This window comes from Siphateles boraxobius, unplaced genomic scaffold (assembly GCF_051911475.1).
Source record: "Siphateles boraxobius isolate OS27281-9 unplaced genomic scaffold, OSU_SipBor_1 6, whole genome shotgun sequence".
Lineage (NCBI taxonomy): Eukaryota > Metazoa > Chordata > Actinopteri > Cypriniformes > Leuciscidae > Siphateles > Siphateles boraxobius.
In genome coordinates, this window is record NW_027509186.1 from 13,853,474 (window position 1) to 13,875,175 (window position 21,702).

The window sequence follows — 21,702 nt, forward strand, 5'->3', positions numbered from 1 at the left end:
TGTTGTTTGAAGACGTGAGAGTGCGCGCGCGCGGCCGGGGCTCTCTCACTCTCTGCTCGTTAAGCGCCCTGTCATGCGCAGCAGTCATTCTATTCCGCCAAAAAGCGGACGATCTGACGGGTTTTAGAAGATTTAATACAACCTGAAACTAAAAAACAGACCCGACCTCTATTTGAGACCGGACTTATATTTACCCAGACCTGCAGCCACACCAGGCGTGTAAAGAGACAATCGTCTATTTGGGACTCGGCTATTATTTGAAGTACGGTACATTTTTATGGTTTCTTTTAAAACAATGCCGGATTTTCTCTCTCTTTTTAGATTTTTGACATTATTTTACATAAAGAAAAATGCATGCTGCACATGTTCTTGTGAAATAAAGTATATTTTATATAAAATGACCATAAGTTTCAAGCATTATTTTCACGATCAGGAAGTAACTCTCATAATACAATAAAACGGATAACTATATAGAATTATATTACACAAAATCAAGGTTTTAAATGCTTATTGTACTATACCTTAATGTATCATATTTAGTATAAATACAAGTATAAAGTATGACATTTCGTGTGTAATAATGACGTTTCGTGTCTAAGCAAATTACGCTCCAAAACGTTAGGTGGCGTTACTCGGTTTAGAACGTAAGCTCCGCCCCTCACTTCCGGTCCTGGAGCTGGTGTTAGAACGTAAGCTCCGCCCCTTACTTCCGGTTCTGGCGCTGGGGTTCTGAAACTGGTGGTGCTGCGGGTCTGCAGCTGGATACTATTGCCCTCCCTCGCTCATAATAATGAATTGAGTTGACTGAATATCTTTGAGAATACACGATGGTAAAAGGTCGGAAGACCGAAGTTTTTTTTTTTCTGAACTACCACTGGTTGTGAATTGTGCTAAAATAACGTTGCCTCATCTTCTCTGAAAAGCTTTCCACACATTCAGATGGCATAAACCACTCTTTCAATAAACAAAACAAAAAATCTATCTGGTGATGAAATGTTTTCTGTGTTGAGACAAATCTTGTGCGATGTCCTAAACTGCCTGGATAATCACACAACGTGTACCGTGGTCCGTTAATAACACGTCCGATTCGCGAACTGACTCCTTTGAACCGATTCACTTTAATGAATGGTTAAAATAACAACTGATCTGTCCAACACTGAACTCAAGAGTCATTCTAGAATGATTCATTCTTTCCAAGTAGAGCTATTCAAGTCATCTGGTGAAATTGTTTTTATATCGCAATATATATCGCAGAAAAATCAAATATCGCAATGTCATTTTTTTACCAATATCGTGCAGCCCTACTGTAAATTCTGTGGGCCTTCAATTGCAGGACTGTCCAAATTTGTAACTGCGTCAAAACAATTCAAACACGAATCATTGAAGCTTCACAATGACATATTATATTTATTTTACTTTTCCTTAAGAGTTCAGAAGTCTGCCCATCTGTGCCAACCATAGCATGGTGAAATCCAAAAGAAATTAATTTAGCACTTTATTGTGTAGGCTACTGTATTTTCTATTGCAGTAAATCTATCCCAACCATTTTTAAAGAAAACAAGAAGGCATGTGTTTTAAAAGATGGAGAGTAAAATAAAAAGCACATCTGTATGCAATACAGTTTCACTATTGGTCATTATTATCCAGAGCGGCTTACTATATAAATAATTTGTGCGACCAAATCATGTTTTGCGCTAGTAACTGAAAAAGTTAGTAGCGCAAGTGCCACCAGTGGAAAATGTTAGTGTAGTTCCCTGAATTGCATCCAAAATAAAAGTTTGTGTTTACATAATATATGTGTATGCACTGTGTATAATCATTTTGTATATATAAATACACACACATGCATGTATACATATTAGAATTTTTTTTATTTATATATAAAATATTTATATTTATATATAATATACATTATAAATAAATATATACAGTATATACATGAAAATATTTCTTAAATATGTACATGCATGTGTGTGCATTTATATATATAAACAAAATAATTATACACAGTGCACACACATATATTATGTAAACACAAACTTTTATTTTGGATGTGATTAATCGCGATTAATCTTTTCCCAGCCCTAGTTATTTTACTTTGACATGTGTTCCATGTGGGAATGTCTGTTTTTGTTTTGGTCTGTTGGATCCCACCCACTTCCAAGTTACCCAATAGTATTTGACTCTCAGGTTGTCAGTTAGAGGGAAACACAGGGAATTGAAAGTCCACAAACAAACCGGATCAGAGATCGCAGTTTGTGTCCTCAATCTGGCAACCCACGTGAGCATCGACTCCAATGAGGAAGGGGTGGGAAAAAAACTCTCTCCAATTTTTTAAAATTTGGACTGCGGTACCCATTTCAACCACTAGCTGTCAATATTACATACTGCACCTTCAATTTGTCCTGAAAATGTCACAATGCAAAAATAAATAAATAAATAAAGTCCTAATTGACGGTTTACTTTTTGCTTGTGCAAAATATAAAATACTGTTCAATCAAATACACATTTAAGACAGTGTTTTGAAACCTGATTATGTAAGGAATGTGCACCTTGATTTGTGTTTTCTTGATTTGTTTGGTCCAAACTCTGTTCCTCTTCTCACCAGCAGAGGACGGACTTCTGCTTCAAGGATTTCCATAGCTTGTCAGCCAACAAGATATTTATAGCTCACATAAAGCTAGTTCAGTGACAGTGCTCAAAATGATTAACTTCAACGCTATCTTCCTGCCACAGAATAAAGTTTAAGTTGATGTCAAAGGTTCCCGTTCTAAAGCAGAAGCATTTGATTAAAAATGTGCATAGAAATGTGTTATGAGTGTGGGTAAAGGTTAAATGCACAGGGAGTGTCTTGTTTTATAGCAGGGAAGTTTGACAAAACTCTACATTTTAGTATTTTATTTCAAATCAAGTTTAATGCCATAACCCTGACTGAATGTGTTTTGTTCTACCAGCTAAAAAGTGCTCTGAATATATATTTTATAATTAAAAAAAATATTATGCTGCTTCAATGTAGCTGAGTCGTTTTATAGAAGTGTAGCTTGACTCTAATTTATCGATTATAATTACAAGATTAATCTTTAGCTACGGTCCTCATGCAGCACTGAGTTCACAGATGTTCAGAAACCTGTACTTCTGACTGTTGTCACCATCTATCTTTGTCTGTTTGATACTCATGTTATTTATAACAATAAATAACACTTTGTAATAAAATATGTGTATTTGAGGCGAATTTGCTTAGCTTCCTTTCTTAGCTTCCTTTTTGTACAATATAACCCAGAAGACTTATTTTTAGCTTTGGTAATGTGTTAGGTTTCACAAGGGCTCTCAGTGATCTTGCTCAATGTGTTTGTTATTCTATTTTTTTCTCAAGTGCTTTTTGCTTGAGCACAACATAACTACAGTAACATACATTCTCTTAAAGCTGAAAAGTTGACCTGTTCGGTTAAATGTATTCTTTTTAAATATCAAGTTGGGACATGTAGACATATCTGTTAGAAGGTATTACTGTAGGTACAATTTATTTACAATGGTTATTTACAAATATAATTTGATGTGTGGCAGTAGAAATTACATATAGCTAAAGGAGTATGTAGGCCGATGTGAAGTCTGTAGTATACACAGGTCAGTGTGTGTGTGTGTGTGTGTGTGTGTGTGTGTGTGTGTGTGTGTGTGTGTGTGTGTGTGTGTGTGTGTGTGTGTGTGTGTGTGTGTGTGTGTGTGTGTGTGTGTGTGTGTGTGTACAGGTGAATTTTTGGGTTCCAAAAATCACAGTAACTGATTATAACTGATTTTTATAAATATGAAATTGAAATCGTATAATTTGCAGGAATATTTTTGTAACAAATTCTACCATGATGACCCTTTAAGATAATGGTTGGATTGAATTTTATGTTTACTTAAACATAAAATGTATGTTTAGGGCTGTATGTAGAATTCAGAAACGCTTGTTATTAGCGACACCGGTGGCCATTAAAGGGGTCATCGGATGCCCATTTTCCACAAGTTGGTATGATTCTTTAGGGGTCTTCATGTAAAGTTTGTAACATGGTTAAAATTCCTCAATGGTTGTGTAAAACAACACCCTTTTACCTCCTCAAATACAGCTCTTTTCACACAGCGACCCGTTTCGGTGCATGTCTCTTTAAATGATAATGAGCAATTTCTTTCTTTGCTTAAAAAGAAGTTGGAAATACCTTTGCAGAGATATACTGTTAACGAACATCGTGTTGCCGTCCATGCACACTGCTGAGTGTGACGTTTGGATTAATATGTAAATAGGCTTGACCGATCGCAGCTGACTTGAAGCATGCATGCAGGTTAAAATGTCCGCCGACTTGATACAGCGCCGACGCCACGCGACAGCGAGAGCGATTCGACTCAGACAGTTTCTCTTTTTTATGCTTTATTTGAACATCCAGTTTACATTGTGAAACAACAGAATAATAACACAACATTAATTATTAAGAATAACAAAAATATGAAGAATAGTGAAAGAAAACACACGTCATAGCACAAAACAAAAAACAGTTAGACAGTGATATAAACAAAAATGGGGAAAAAAGAAAAGAAAAAAGAGGGCATTACTTAAATGAAAAGAAATCTAAACATTTAATAAAGTAAAAAGTTTATAGGTCTCGCAAATTTTACATGTTCTGAGTGCTTTTGGGTTAAGAGAGGATGAGTGTGAACAAGTAATGTTTTAATCTCATGTAAGAATACCAAAAAAATTGGTTTACAATTTGAAAACTTACATTTGTGAATATAAAATCTACATAGGAAAATAATTTGATTTATTATAAAGCAGGCATTTGAATCCGCTTCAAAAAAATCCAAAAATAACAGTTTTGGGATTCATAGAGAAATTTTGCAAGATATTGCTCGAGATAAACATCTTTCCAAAGTTGCCTAAAACTGCACAACCAAAACGAGTGAAGAAGAGTTTCAGTGTCATTCTGACCGAAAGAGCAATTTGTGTCAAAATCAGATCTGAATTTTTCCTTAAGGAAATTTTTGACTGGGTAAATATTATGAATTCATTTAAACTATATGTCTTTTATTACTTTGTTTATGAGGAGAAACCTTTGTTGGATGGACCATATATTTTTCCAATTTAAATGATCAAAAAGTCCATTCCAATAGGCTATGAGATTGCAGGAGGGGCAGAAGTAATGTTCTCAAAGAATAGAACTCTTACTTTATAATTTCTTCCTTTTTTTCCAGTGTAACATATCTCACCAATAGGAGTGTTGATAGGTTCAGGAAAAGATAATGAACCCAAAGAGAGAGTATTATTTTTGAAAAACATGAGTGTGCCAGATGGAATAGCATCCATAACTGTGGCAAACTCTTTGGGAGATACTGGTATATTATTATATTCTGAAAGAAACTCTGAATACCTAAAAAGCAGACCTCCAGCCAGTTTCTCAAGTGCGGCTGCACGAGCTCTGATGACGACACAAACGTTCCACGATTGGCCGAATTCACCGCATGACAACGATCACATGAGTTTCGTGTTTATTCTCACACCCACCTTCAGTTCCACTAATGCTCACAGATCTGCATTTGTATAACAGTAAAAGCACTTTTCATGTAGTTGTGATGTTATTTGTGTCATGTTTATCGAAATAAAACTGATAAAAAAAACTAGAGCCCACTTTATTGCTATTTTAACTTAATATATATGTATATGTATAATATAGGCGTATATGTTACTTTATTCTTGTACAAATAGACGATGTATTAAGCAGTACATAAAGTACTGAATGAAAACGTATCTGAAACGTCTGTGTATTTGACAAATATTTAATTAATTTCACTTCAGCTGTGATAAAGTATGCAAACACAGCACGAGCATCACTATGGAAAGCAGAAAGTGTCTTTATAATAAATAATTTAATTACTTCTATTTATTTATATAAATAATCAAAACATTTTCAAGACTATGTATAGGCCTATATCAAAAATGTATTACCTTAAATGTAATTCGAAATTAATGGATATTAATTTAATAGCATTGCAAAATATATTTTATACAGTAATACAGGTTAATAAGACAATACAAAAATGACACGTATATTATAGTGATGAAAATCATTTAAAAAAGAAAAAGAAAAACAAAAGTAGCCTACCAGATGCAGTTTCTTTTTTTGGTCACCTTTTACGTTTCCCTGTTTTTTTAATTGTTTCATTCATTATAATTCTTTCACTCTTTAAGCCAATAGATAATGGCCATGTGACATCTTGTGCCATACTGTGACAACATGGCCCAAAAAGGTCAAAATGAGGTCAGTGAACTGTATAATTTTCCTGAGCATTGACAAATGGAAATGTTCACATTTTTGCAGCCAATACCTTATACAAAATTTGACTTAAATAAATTAACCTACCGTGAGAGTTAGGACAAGCACCACTGGAGAGGCGGAGAAACCCCCTCACCTTAATCTACGTCCTTCCTCATAGTCGTTTCATTTCTCCCTGGGTTATCTGAAAACCGCTATTAAAATCCACCCAGAGGTCAATTAAAAACTAGTAGGACAACTTCGACCCAGCCTTTCTGATTTCGTACGCCTGAAACATGTCTGGGAACTTCACGAACTCGTGCATTGAGGCACTCGAACCTTCCAACCGGTTCCTGGTGTCGGCTGTCGTGTATGGACTGGTTCTGGCCGTCAGTCTTCCCCTCAACACGGTGTCCCTGTGGATCCTCCTGCGCAGTCACGGGCTCCGGTCGTCGTGCGCCGTGCTCATGGTGAACCTCGCAGCGTCCGACCTGCTCCTCGCGCTCTCCCTGCCCCTGCGCGTCTACTTTTACGCAACGCTCCAGTGGCCTTTTGGAGTGGGCACGTGCACCGCAGCCATCATGCTGTTTCGCATCAACATCAGGACGAGCAGTATCTTCATCACTTTAATAAGCGTGGACCGGTTGGTCGCCCTGGTCTTCCCTCTGCGCTCCCGGTCCCTGCGAACCACCGCGTGCGCCTGCAAATGCTGCGCGGTTGTGTGGATCCTCGTCACCATCCTTTGCATACCGGAGATTATACATCTTCATAACAAACTGACAGAGTGCACCATCTACACACCGTGCTTCGAGTTTCGAACGAGCCGCAAGCACTCGCTAACCATGGCGCTCTCACAGGCGATATTTTTATTAATTCTGCTGGTGGTCAATATCGTCTCCACGGTCGTGGTCATAGTCGCGTTGAGGAAGCGTCCCAGCACTGGCGCCGCCAAAGTCAACAACAGAATGAACGTGATACTGATTTTTGCAGTCAACATGTTGGTGTTTATGATATTTTTCATGCCGTTTACTTTACAACTCTTGATTGGATTGATGGACAACCACGCGGATGTTTTACGAGGGCTCATCTGCCTGGCGAGTGTCAACTGCTGTCTGGACCCGCTCATCTACTATTTCTCCTTGGACTCCTTCTGGCAGGACAAGGGGAAAAGACAAACGGATGTGGGAACGTATTCTCTCAGCAGGACGATGGAAAGGTCTTAAGTAGCTGGATAGTACGGAGACCCTAAGGGGACATGTCATGATGAAAAACAAACAAAAAAATATGTCAGTGCTTTAGCGTTCCCTCGAAAAAGCACCGCATTTGTTTTTCTCCCGCGTAATTGTGTTTTCTTCGCAGAAGTTTGGCCTCAGAAAAAAAAAAATCAGTGCACTCAGAAATTTGGTGAGAGAGAAAGTAATTACAAAACAATAAATACAGGTGTTCAGAACGTATCTGGACACTTTATGGGTGTCAAACGTGATTAATAGATCTAGCTGTGTTTAATCTTTCAGAACACCTGTGTGAACTTCAGAACTCATTTCATACACCATGAGAGGGTTACACGGCATAAAAAAGATGGTTGGATATTTTGTTTAAATGTCTTATTTAAATGGCCAAATACGTCCTATAAGTGCTCTAAATACACGCTATTGGATCTGTTTGGTTAGAATATCGAAATATCGTTATTTTATATATAATAATATTTAATTGCATTATATTTTAACTGGCTTAGATGTAAAGAGTTATCAGTGTCATTATCACATATGTGGTTTTCAGAATATCTCCAACAGAGAAAAGTTATATTTTTGTTGATAATGTAGCCTATAAAACATTTTATTAATTGCATATATTAATATTTACTTTCACAGTGATCACTAGTGAACCACATTGAAGCTATGCCTTTTTCCACTTCCTGTGTTAACAAGGTGTGACAACTGTGTCAATGTAACTTCAGTGTTTTTTAAAGCAAAATATTTGGGCCTAGAAAGACTTAAGAGGATTTTCTGTGTTCATCTGTTGGCAAAGCACATCCCTCACAACCACAAAAATGTAAATTGTCAAAAATTCATATGAAGTCTGAGGTCAGGTGGGGATTCAGATGACCAGACTCAAACTTCAAACTCTGCTTAAATATGATAAATGTGTCAGTCATAAAACCTGCGTCATTAATGTCTGATCTTAAATATGACAAACATCTGCTTGTAAAGTTATATAGGTGATTTTAAAGCACTCAATTTTTTTAATGTCCAGAATAATTATGTTTTAGGACTTTTTTTAGTTTCTTCATCTACAAAGTCTTAAAAGTGACCTAAACCACAATAATATATATGTATTTTTTACATTTTACATGTTACATGTGTGTGTGTGTGTGTGTGTGTGTGTGTGTGTGTGTGTGTGTGTGTGTGTGTGTGTGTGTGTGTGTGTGTGTGTGTGTGTGTGTGTGTGTGTACAAGTGACAGGTAAAAAGTCTGAAAAGTGACCTCTATAAACCACAATAATATATTTTTTTTTAATTCAACATGAAATCAGCATGAATCTGATGTTTCTGGGATTTCTCAATCAAGGTGTTTTTGATCATGCATGTGAACTAATTGTTGTCATATTATATTAAAATGGTGTTTATATTAATACCCCTAGTTGACATGTACAGTATATGTTTTAGTTTTTATTGTTAACATACATTTTAAAAAGTGTCAAACCAGGTGTCATAATATGCAAGTGTTGTATTTTCATGTTGAGTCATGTTTCTCCCCTTGTGGCAAACAACTAGATAGGCTACAATAATTGTACACTGTCACCCGTTTTAGATTGACTAATGCAAAAAAGTGTTTTTGTTGTTTTGTAGCTGCCACACACCTGACAATCTTATATAATGCTTATTAACCAATTTAGTGAAAGTCTCAAGCATGACTGAACTGTTAAGAATTTGCTCTATAAACTGTGTTTAGATTGTGTAAACTAACTGATGCAGAAAGCAGAAGGATTGGTAATGCTGTGTTTGGAAGTGCAGGTCCTTTGGACTTGGTGGCATATTTCATCAGCTGTCCACCTATTTCCTACATCCAATCAGTACTGCTGCTAGCCATTTTGGTGCCCTAAGCATAATTCCTTTATGCCAGTTTAACTTTAACTTTATAACGCGCAATCCAACGGACCACTGAGCTTGGGAAGTTGAGTGTATTTGGGGGGAGGGGCGGCGGCGGCACCATCGTTACTTTCTAGAGCAATTAAATGCTGTCCCGCCTGTTTTGTTATATACATCCCTAAAAAGTGTCTAATAATATTTCTATACTGAAATAGTATCGACATTATAATTATTATGACTATGATATGATGATTACTTTTTCATTAGGCTATTTTTGGTGCCCCCAGCACTTGGTGCCCTACAGCGGCGATGCAACCCATGATGCTTTGTGTGAATTATAGGAGTAGGGTAGACTGGGTTGAGACATGGGTACAGTTGAGACACCTTAAATAACTTGCGTGCGCAGCAAGCACAACTTGTGATTTTTGCTGTGCACATGCGTATTAGTGTCCTTTTTGATCGTGGGAAATTTGAACAACGGACCCATCTCCGATCCGAAGATATCAGCAAAAGTTTTTTTTCTAAGATAAGTCGTTCACTTCACCATGCACACTCCACAATGAATAGCTTATCCTTATGTGACTGTTAAACGTCACTGGTGTCGTCACAAACGTTATTCTGTGCCCTAAAACTGGCATATTTCATGGTATTGTGTCATGCAAGATCATTGCAAAATCTAGAGAAATGTGCGAGGTGGCCAGCGGGGTATGGTTGAGACACACGTATCAACTGTACCCGCGATAGATTTCTATTAAGAAACACACTGTTTAGTTGTTCAGTGTTATGATAACAGGTTTAACGTCGTAATTAGCCAGCATAGGACGCAAATAAAAATAAAATTTGATATTTGTGATATTTAAACTGTGTATTATTAATAAATATATTAAATATATTGTTCCTGTTTTATATATTTTAACCAGTGCTAATTTAAATAAAATGAATGAATTTAAATGGATGAATAAATAAATATGTTGCCCAATTGTTTTTTTCTTTATTTGTCTTTATTTATTATATTTGCAATGAACATTTAGTTACCTTGACATCATTAAAAATGGGTGTCTCAACTGTACCATGGTACTGTCTCAACTGTACCACATATGGGTACAGTTGAGACAAAGTTAAGACAAAAAGCACCTTATTTTTATGAGCTAATTGTGGAAAATATAAACTACTTATGGGTATTATTGATTGATAATATCTTAGTCTACAAGCTAATGAAATGTCATGGCATGTCATGTAGAAATTCACTTCTTTTCAGTATCTATTTTTGTGTGAAAAATCAAAACGCAAAAAAGTGTCTCAACTGTACTCAGTCTACCTTCCATTACTGTAAACTGGTAAAAGGTTCGCTTTATGAGTGTAACGATAAGCATTTTCAAAAACTGAGTAGGCTACAATGAGATGACATCCTTCTACTCACCCTTCAACCATCTACAATACTACTGTAATATATGTCAGTATTATGGAACACGTTGCATTAACCACAATGTTCATTAACTGGAACATTGAGTGATAATATTTCAAAATGCTTTCTGTTTTGACTTATATTCTTTATTTACCTGCTTTAGAAACATTCCTGTAAACACTGCTATAGGGATTAGAAGTGAATAGGGGATTTTAAATGATTAGTTTCTGTCTTTTTGAGTGGAAGTTCCCCAAACCCGAAGTGCCTATCTGCACATAGTTCAAAACGCAGTAGACTCGTCAGGATAAGGTGGACACAATAACTTCCAAAATCATTACATGATACAAAGGGTCAAAAGTCAGAAACACCGCGTTCAAATACCTTAAATATGAGTTATTATATTGTTTGAGTTATTATATACTTACGCCCCTCTGGTTCTCCCCCCTCAATGTGTATTATGTTGTATATATTATTATTACACGGCTCTGTGGAATACTTGATTCTGATTGGTCAATCACACCATCCAGCGGTAAGTTATTCCCCGATAACAAACGCTGAATACAGATAACGCAGGCTCATCTGGGTTACTGAAGTCAGCAGCGCTATACGCTTGCAGTCAGTTTCTCCTCAAGGAAGTTTTGTGTTTGGTGAGCTAATAAGATATTAAAGCTCAGTCAAATCAATATTTTGTGTACAGTTATTTAATTATGCCATCAAGCATCGTGAACTCGCTCTCTCTTATTTCATACAAGCGCGACTGCTGCCATTTTGCAACGACTGTTTTGTACACTGTTGGATTATAAGATAACAAACAGGTAAGATTTTAAAAACAGTTTAATCTGCAATAAATACATATTATCCCCATAATTATTTATGTGGTGAAATATCAGTGTATTAAGTGGTATGACTGTACTGTATCCCTTAAAGGCCCGTCTAGTTTGAACGTGCTGCGGTGCAATAGCTTTGACCGCGGATGCTTTGCGTTTAAAGAGCCAATAAAATATTTAGACTCAGATCAATATTTCATGTCTAATTTACTTCTGTGGCAAATTGCCGCTCCGCTTCGCGTCGGGGTCCTGATCACCCTGTCGGGTTTATTCTGAGATAACAACCGACTGGATGTACATTATCCCTTATAATATATTATATTACATAACATGTAACAGTTAGTTATTAGGAGTGAAGCTCCAAAGTCAGTCAAATTTGTTAATACATTATTATACATTAATACATTTTTCTAATGAACCAGTTCTTTTAAATAAACCAGTTGATCCAAATCACAAATCTTTCATTTGTTCACAAAGTGAACTGATTCAGTTCTAGAATCAACTCACTGACTCACAAGTTAACAGTGAATATAATGACCTAAATGATTTAAATTTGTTCTTCCCACAAATCTATTACCTGACTTCAAAAAACGTACAGTAGGGCATCATATTAATAACTGTTATGGTGCCTTTTGTCAGTTTGGTAATTTTCAGATACAGTTAACATTAACTATCATGGCATTCTTCTTCCACAGAAAGTCAGATGTGTTTGAAACAACATGGTGAGTAAATGAACACAGAATGTTTGCTTTTGATTGAAATATTCATGTGCTGTCAAACTAGAAATGATCTACTACATATGACACACATACGTAACAATCTTACAGTCGTATCTGTGACCGCTGACTGAACCGAGAGGGAAAAGATTGGCATATGTACCATAGATCACTGACTAATATTTGAGAAGAAGTTTAGACAAGATCATCTTATGATCTTACAAGATTATCTTTTGCAAGGGTGCACGTCGATGATACAAGATCATTTCGAAGGCGTGCACAAGAACAATGGTTCACAATGGCAGAAAGCTCACACATGTATTTCATTTCCTCTTTCTTACAATTTTTCAAAGATTCCCTGCTGATTTCACATCAAAATGGTCTACAGTATGTGTTTTGCAAGCTGTTATCTTTCTTGTGCCGGAAAAGGGAGTGAAACAAGCAATTAAGCAACATAAACTGCAATTTTTGTTGTTGAGAAATGCTGTCAGTGTTTTGTAACAGAAAGATGCTCAATGACTTAGGTAGGTCTTATTGGTTTATTTACATGTTTGATTCACCTAATTAAACCGTTGTTTTTTTAAGTTCAACACACACACATAAACACGAATAGCTTTTGAGATTGTATACATTAGTCCAGGGCATGAATCTGGCCTAAGGCTTCACTCATATGATAATAACATACTCAAAACAATGCACGTGTTCTCTTCAAAAGCATGCAGAGAGAGAAAAGAAATGAGGAAGTGGCACAGGAAGCATGTTGTAAAAGCTCTAAAGTGGCATACGGCGAGTACTGGATATTGAGATACGTAGTAAACGAACACATGTGATAAATGTAATAATGGCTGTGATTTTTCATCAGGCGCTATAACTGGCACTAGGATCAGAAAGGATATACATGAGTAGTGATGCACCGAAAGAAAAGAATACACAACACAGGGCAAGACACAGTTTTGCTAGAGAAGTTAATTTACCTTTACAAATGTGTGACGATTTGTCTCGACGTTTATTATACAATAAGTTGAGCAGAATAGCCTCTAATAATGTGCCTTTAACCAAGTCTGTGATCGATAAGTTTTAAATTAAAGTACAACTAGAAAAGGTGAATAGTGAATTTGCCATTTTTACCACAATATGCTTCGACTTCAGTGAGTTTTTTGTGCTCATCAATCATACAGAAAGCTGTAAATGAGATATCTTTCCATTTACATATGATCTAACCTCATTTACACTGAACAAAAATACATTTCTAGTGTCTAGTTTTCCAGCACAAATATATCTAAACATTCTTAAATCAAGATACATTTGCATTAGAAGTAAAATGACCTAAGATATTAAGTCTTTCTTTCTAAAAAAAACTAACAAAAATGAAGCAAGTTTGTTTAGAGTAAGAAAAAAAATATCTGTCAATGGGATCAGAAAAATAAACTTAACTCAAAAGGAAAACAATATTATTTTTCTTACCCCGATCACATATTCGTTCTTGTTTTATGCAGTAACTCGCTTAATTTCGAGATTTTTATAAGGCTTAATATCTTCTCAAGTAAATGCATTGATTTTGATATAAGATTTTTTTTCCGGTGGAAAACAAGAAAAAAATACTAAGGAATTTTTTTTTGCAAAGTACATTAAGCTACTTTAAAAATTGAATGTTAGAGTAATGCTTTCTGTGAACATTTTTGGCCAGTTTTCTCATCATTAAATGGCATTTTGGCCAAAATTTCGATGCATCCCTATCCATGACTGAGAAGAATTGATCTAAAAACAAGCAAATATATAAGAGAGCAAAGACCAGTTTGATGGTTCACAAACAGCCAGTCACACGCAGGTACAAGCATGCAGGCATTGTGCAGCTTAATGCCCATGTACTCTTCTCATTTTAAGACTTCAGATGCTACTGTTACATTTTTAAATGCATCAAGTTGAAAATTCTCATTATTGCAAATATGCAGACACAAACTGTTCAGATAACTTCAAGGGAACATTTGTAATGATACACATTACTAGATAGAGAAGTACAAAAAGAGAGAGCGAAATGGGATTTAAAGACATGAGGGATCAGAGGTAAAGAGTGTGATTTTCAAAGGGGTGTGGCTACCGAGAACAACGGATGTGATCTCATCAGAAATGGGCGGGGCAATGAAGCAAACAACCTATGGAGTCTCACAAATCACTGTCTCCACCACGAACGTGTTCTCGAAGTGGCGGATTCGGTGACAGTTCTGCGCATCACGCTTGGTGATACCTAATGGGAAGAATACGAAAATTATGTAAACAAAACAAAAAATAGTTACGAGTTGCTTTAAGAAAAACTATGTGCAAAGTCATAAGTCAACACTATTGCTGAGTTTTTCTCATTGAAACTGCAGTGAACTAAAGACAGTTTTAAAAACATGTTTTGAAATCGCTGGCGTTTCTGATATCACAAACTACCTTGTAACCAATCAGGTCAACGTGTGATCGTCAACGAGTGGATCTCTGAGCTGGTGTGAGTGAGTGGAGGCGGGGCCAAAAAAAAAACTCAGAAAAACTCAGCAATAGTTTTTTTGCATAATCATAGAATCTGTGTATACTAAATGAGGAAAGTGTGTAGAGTTACATTCAACCCATTTTAAGGCATGAAGATTTTTTTTTCAAGGGAAAAACTTTTAAATAAGTAATTTTGGTGATCAAAGATGAGTTTTAAGGGAAACAACTATTGACTACAGGTGGGCTTTAAGAAATATTTTACATTCTTACACTATAATTTATTTAGCGTATGGATTAGTATCCCAGCTAACAAAAATATGTTGTAAGAACATTTTTGCTAATGTTCCTATTAAAGGAAGAGTTCACCCAACAATTCTGGCATCATTTACTCATCCTCAAGTTGTTCATAACCTGAATGGATTCCTTTCTTCTGCTGAATACAAAAGAAGGTATTTTCGAAGAATTTCGGTAACAAATCAGTTGATGGACTGCATTGACTTGCATTGAAAAAAAAAAATGGAAGTCAATTGTGCCTATCAAATTATTGGTTACCGGCATTCTTCAAAATATCTTTTTTGTTCAACAGAAAAAAGAAACTCATGCAGGTTTGGAACAACATTGAGGGTGAGTAAATGATGACATAATTTTCATTTTGGGGAGAACTATCCCTTTAAGTTATGAAAATGTTATTTCTGAATGTCTCTGAATGTTCAAAATGTTGTTTTTTTTTGTTTAGATATTTTTGTTTAAATGTTTAGGGAACATTTAATTTGATCATTTTACACAAATTATGGTAATGTTACTTATGAGTGTTCTCTGAATGTTCTGAAAACGTTAGATGACCATTTAGTTTAAAAAAGACATTTCTGTGCTAATGTTTTGAGAACATCATTGAAACCAGACAACTGTCTGTTATTGAAGGTGTCAAATAAGGTGACGGAACGTTCTATTGACGATGCTGGGAGAATGTTTGCTTGTAATTTTAAGAGAACCCTGCCAGAACGTTAGCCAAAGTTGTAAGACATTCCCTGTTAGCTGGGATTCTGTGTACAAGAACTGTATACACACATAAGCTATATAAGCACATACAGTTCAAAATATGGTATACATACAGAAGTAACACAATATAAAATATTCATGGATCTTAATAGCTTGATCCGTTCTAACGCAGATGGCCTGCTTCCACGAAATCGTCCCAGTTTCCCCAAAGTTTGTGGTTGTCATGGATATTATCATATTATATTCTCACAAAAAAGCCTTGGATCTTCGGGAACCAGAGAGAAATAGATTGCTTAATACAGGAAGCCATAGCGTGGGTGTTACTTAATTGTTCCGCTAATTAGCTGCAATGAGCTATTAAGCTGGACGTCAATCAGATTTGCATGGCAGCTGTGAAGCCACACCGGAGCACAGTTTCCTCCCACCAAGAAGATGAGGAATTAGTTAGGCCGTAAGTTGGCATTGCCAAATTGGACTCATAGCTCAGGATTGGCAAATGTATTATTTAGATGAATATTTATACCCCCGTTTTAACAATGAAGATATTTGATATTTCATTTTTGGGTGAAATATACCTTTAAATATGATGTAAAATCAATGTTTGTATTATTTCAGTTGAGTGATATGATTGTCTTTAGATGTCAACATTGACTAAACCGTATCAATCGACCACTACGATAAAAAGACAAACATTTGTCAACTTACGGCGGCGTGAGTTGCGGCGACGGAGCCTGTACGTATCTTTACCGTTACACAGACGGTAAATAAAGCGGCCGAGCTGATGCATATTATTAACACGTCCAGCCACGACCATCTCTTCCTGGACAATGTATGTCTGAGGGAGGTAAGTCCCCTTCTACAAAAAGATAGAAAGGCAACATCAAGTAGATATAATTCACATTTCAAGACTGCCATTACACACAAACAATACCAGTACCTTGACGTTGATGAGCAGTTCCCAGAGGTTACGTGGTGGCATTACCACACTGGTGTTGAGCTCGATGACATAACACTTGTCTAAGGCAATGTCATGGTAGGCTGTCAGACCCTAAAAAACCCAAACACATTCACATAATTCAGATAAAACTCAAGTCATTTTATTTATATAGCACTTGATACAATACAGATTGTTTCAATAAACAGGAAAATAATGATTCAATGATGCAAACAGAGTTCAATTCTGCAAAAAAGTACACAACAATGTGAAAACGTGCTCTGTAAATGCAAGTATGCATAATGGAAACTAAATTTGTGAGCTGTTTTCATGTGTGCTACCCTGTGGAAATCATGAATGATATCAGCAGGGTCTGTGTTGCTGAAGTCGGGCACAGGCACGCTGATTTGCTCGTAGTTTTCCTTCAGATAGATCCCCACGTTCTCCTCCAGCTCCTGAGAGCCTCGCAGCGGAGCAGCCACCGAGTCCTCGTACACAACACGGCAGTGGAACCGACTCTGATCCGGAACCTGAATCCACATCATTTAAAATACATGATTTAAAGTTATATTAAAATACTGTTTTGATTTTATGACTGATATCTTTTAACACAAGAACATAAGATAACAACAGTATTTATATTGGGGATGCACTGATAGGACTTTTTTTGGTCGATATCAATACCGATTTTAACAAACAACTATTGGCCGATGCCGATACTTGTCACTTGCTCTCTTATTTGAACTTTTTTCATTAAAATAGATTAGTGTTTTGATTATATTTTAATTTCGAAAAGTCTAAAAACGCATGCATTAAGGTATACTAGCTAGATTATAGCTGCATCATCAAATAATTTCTATTGAAAATTCAACAGGCCAACATAAATACATAAATACAAATGAACAAAGATACATAAGAAACAAACAGTGCTTTTCATGTAGGTCTAAGTAGTTTTCAGGTACAAAAATAAAGTAATCACATGTAAAATATATTTTTCATTGTATAAATTAAATATACATGTATCCTTATTTAAGTTACAAAAGTTAATTAGTCAAGAGTAGTGAGTAATTTTTTAGTCTTTAGTTGTCTGGGTAACATTAAAACAGGAATATAAGGCTGCTGTCACTTTAAGAGCTGCACAGATCCAATATACTGGTACACAAGAGTATTATTTGTAACTGTTTATGTTAATTTAAGACATAACTGACACTGTTTACAAGGACACTCGCCAAGATGGGCGATATGATATAATTTTGAGTGAATTAGAAGAAGTGTAAGATAATTCACTATTTTTGCGCTGTCTAAAACGTGGCTTTCTGTGTGAGTGCTTTGGATGTGTGAGCACACACCTTCAGTGAGTAGAACTGAGTTCTCTTTTGTGTCTTCTTGTGCTTTAATAATTAAATTCGCAAGGCTTAAAAGCACGTTCAAATGATAAACTTTCATGAAGATGCTGCACTGGCCTGATCGGGACAGTTCTGTCAATTGTCCCAGGTGCGTCGTTCACGCTGGCACCAGGCAGTCCTTACCAGAGTAGTTATCAAGAGTAGTTACTACCAGAGTAGTAATCGAGCCCTGCTGTATTTTGTACAGATTTCATTTTGTTTTAGCAAGTATTTAATTATTTTACCCAAAAAAAGTTGAATTATGCAACTCAACCAGTTACTAAACCATCGGTTTCAGCCTTTTTCATGCTATAGCCAATATGGTTTAATATTTATCAAAAATCGGCCGATAAATATTGGCAGTTGATACATCGGTGCATCTTTCTATAAAATAGGGCTTGGAAAATTGTTTTATATTATCCTAACTGCAATCTCGATCCCTTAAATCCACAAATCCATCTTTACTATGCACCACTTTTAGCAGGTGTGCACCTTGTGTATTACTCGTATAAATGCTTTTGTAAATCATAACTATGACGTAAAAAGTCGAAATTATGACATAGTCATGTTTATGAAATGAAAAATCGAAATTATGACTTAAAAAGTCTTTTCACTGTATGTATCACTCTGCGTACCAGTTTGCGGGTTCCAGGAAGGCTGGTAAGTCTTTCAGTAATCTTTCTACAGGTTACATCGATATCTTTACACCAGTAGTTGGCAACAAACTGTATTTTATCATCGAGCCATTCGTTCAACTGATTCTTTCAAAACACTTATTGATTTAGGAATGAATTGCAACTGTCATTGAAATATTGGAGGTGTTCGACTTGAAGCTGCGCTGTGCAGACCGATCGATGTATGATATCATTGGTACCGCAAGACCAATTCGAAAGCATACAGAAACGTCTGCTCTCTAATCGATCTCGCTGTACTTTGATGTCATGCATTTGGCGCAGCACTTCTTCAAGTCAAACACACCTAATAACGCCAGAACATAAAACATAAGCTCAATTGGAAACAATTGGCACTACTGGAATCTGCCGCTTATCATCTAATTATCTATTAATTATTTTGAGTTTTATGCCACTAGTATATTTGTGTGCTACCTGAGGAATGATGTAGTAACGGTAGATATATATTGAAGCATATATCAAACTGCAGGTGAAGACAATCAGTGCAGTTGTCAGACAGCAAAGTCCACTCAGAGAGGAGCGTTTCCGTCCGACCGGCAAAACCAGCTCCTCTTCCACCTACAAACACACACATTTTATAACATTTAGTTTTTATTTCCCTTAAATAAAGCATAATATTACCCACAAAGTAGCTCATTTTAGGTTGTAGCCTACTATACTAGATGGCAAGACCCAATCACACACTGCAGGAATGAATTAATCATGACCTCAAAATACCGTGCCACTTTCAATGCGATCACCCACACGCTGGGAGACGTGCTACAATCGGCACTACATTCATTTGTATCATGTGCAGACAAGAATGGATTATTCAGTGCTCTCTCGTACTACAGAAGGAAATTATTAGATGTGTGATGCCAATAGGCAATGACTAATAACGCCCCCAGTCTTGCAACCCATCTGCCAAACTGCACGGCACATGACCTGAGCTGGCCTCATTCTTAACTTACACACACATGTTTGGTTTATTGTCACGATGGGGAATTTCTTTTGACTAATGGGCCTATTGTTTTTATATTAAGATAATTAGATTTAAAATATTTGAAATACACCAACCCAACACTTACACCATAGGCTACAAACACTTTTTAAAATAAAAAAACATTATTTAAAGTGAAGTGTTTTTTTTTTCTTCTTCTTCTCATGTTTTATTTTTCAGTTCTGGCTCCTCAGCTCCCATTGTTTTATGGGATAGCAAAGTGTCCACTGAGATTTTGAAAATGTTTATTAAAGATATTAAATGAATGTTCAAAAGTTCTGAGAACGTTCCCTGTTAGCTGGGTGTTCGATTACTGTTTCATGAATACTGCATATTCATATTTGACATGTTTTCTGTATAGTAGGCAAGTATGTGTATCCTGACTAAGGGAATCATTAGAGACAGACTATATTTAGTGGCTCAGAAATTACATACTTCATCTTTAAATTGTTTTCATCGTGGGGAGGTCATTTGGCCTATAAAGACAGTGAACATATACATGCTACTCTTTTAGTAATGGAGCGATATTAAACAGCTAAAGCTCTCCTAAGTCATTTCTCCTCACCGTAGCCATCTGCCATTTTGTCTCTGTTGGATTTGTGTGTGTGTGTGTGTGTGTGTGTTGCATAGACACATAAACCTGTGCTGCACTAAGTCAAATTTCATTCCCTGCCATTATAAGCTCTTAAAAATAAGGTCTTAACCTCTGACAATAACAACCCATATATTACAGGAAATATCTTTTAAAATGCCGGGCAACATGTTTTAAGCTATTTTATATTAATTTAATCAAGATGTTTACCCCATCACTTGGTTAAATTATTAAAGAAGAGCAATTTGATGAAAACATCACAATAATGCACACATATTGAGTGCACAAGGATGTAAAGTGCACATTTTCTGGCAGAGATGGATATGATGAATGTTGCATGATGTGATGTTATTGGTGCAAGTGCTGCAGCATCCATGTCCTCTTCTTATGAAACCAAAGGGCAACAATATTTATATGCAAAACAGCTACAAATATATACACGCGTGTTGATAGAGCATTATCAATAGATAATTTTGCTCCATCAAGTGACATGATTGGTGGTTTATCAGGGATGTTCTTTTCTTTTCCGGCTTTTGGTTACTTGAACCTCTGTTGTCTGTGACCTTTCGGATGATGCACACAAAAAGCGAAACTTACTTATAACGTTACTTACGTGTGGATGCGGTATGAATATTTGAGTTTTGTCTCCATCTCCTTCCTCTTTCTCGGCTTTTTGTCCTGTGATGGGCTGAAAGCTGATCTTCACCATGTTGAAGGGAGAAAATAACGCTGTAATAACGTGCACGTAGATCCTTTATCCCCTGGCTTTGTGACACAATATCTGCCGTTTGTTTTAATAGACCGGAAGAATCTATTATAATTTCTTTATATATTTCTCTGTCTCTCTCTATATATATATATAATCCTTAAAGTCACAGTGCTAGCGACACTGGTGATGATGCGCTCGACCCAGGAGGAGAAAGCGCGCTCACGTTTTGTATACATCATGTCGGTGTACGATTTTTAAAAAATATATAGTTTTATCCGTCTATCTGATGGTAATACTGTCGTACTTGCACATATGCCATATAAAAAATACCTAATACTAATGACAAATGACCGAGGATGAGAAAATGTGCTAACGCTCAAAAATTATATTCCTGTCTATCTATCTATCTACAAACAAGGTGCCGAATGTTAAACGAAATTATTCCAGAATTAATATAATAAAATATAGGCTAATATAATATAGGCCTATAGGGTAGTATGTTAATATAATATAGGCCTATTATTATAATATAATGTATGGCATTTCTTGGCATTACTCAAACATGGTTTTATGTTTGTGGAATAATCACCGCTTTTTAGTCAAAGAACAAAAGACAGTAGAAACAA

General features: G+C 36.1%; 3 protein-coding genes across 3 annotated transcripts in view; 2 read left to right on the forward strand and 1 right to left on the reverse strand.

Annotated features, from left to right (window-relative positions):
* Window positions 1-21,702, forward strand: part of lypc (ly6 domain containing, pigment cell) — a 113,667-nt gene that overhangs the window by 72,837 nt on the left and 19,128 nt on the right. The window lies entirely within an intron of this gene.
* On the forward strand, window positions 6,465-7,512 carry lpar5b (lysophosphatidic acid receptor 5b). The gene has a single exon (XM_077207810.1). The coding sequence runs from the start codon at window positions 6,578-6,580 to the stop codon at window positions 7,502-7,504; it is 927 nt and encodes a 308-aa protein (XP_077063925.1). The 5' UTR covers window positions 6,465-6,577; the 3' UTR covers window positions 7,505-7,512.
* On the reverse strand, window positions 12,843-21,473 carry itm2ca (integral membrane protein 2Ca). Its single transcript, XM_077207811.1, has 6 exons — window positions 20,981-21,473; window positions 19,211-19,354; window positions 17,061-17,249; window positions 16,723-16,833; window positions 16,491-16,641; window positions 12,843-14,562 (listed from the first exon to the last, which is right to left on the reverse strand). Exons 1-6 carry the CDS (start codon window positions 21,074-21,076, stop codon window positions 14,471-14,473), a joined length of 783 nt encoding a protein of 260 aa, XP_077063926.1. The 5' UTR covers window positions 21,077-21,473; the 3' UTR covers window positions 12,843-14,470.

Excerpts from the sequence above, each read along its gene's own strand:
- lpar5b (XM_077207810.1), top strand. The coding sequence starts at position 6,578 with ATGTCTGGGAACTTCACGAACTCGTGCATTGAGGCACTCGAACCTTCC.
- itm2ca (XM_077207811.1), bottom strand. The coding sequence starts at position 21,076 with ATGGTGAAGATCAGCTTTCAGCCCATCACAGGACAAAAAGCCGAGAAA. Across the intron at positions 19,355-20,980 it reads TATTCATACCGCATCCACAC|GTGGAAGAGGAGCTGGTTTT; the intron begins GTAAGTAACGTT and ends GTGTGTTTGTAG. Across the intron at positions 16,834-17,060 it reads TCATTCATGATTTCCACAGG|GGTCTGACAGCCTACCATGA; the intron begins GTAGCACACATG and ends TGGGTTTTTTAG.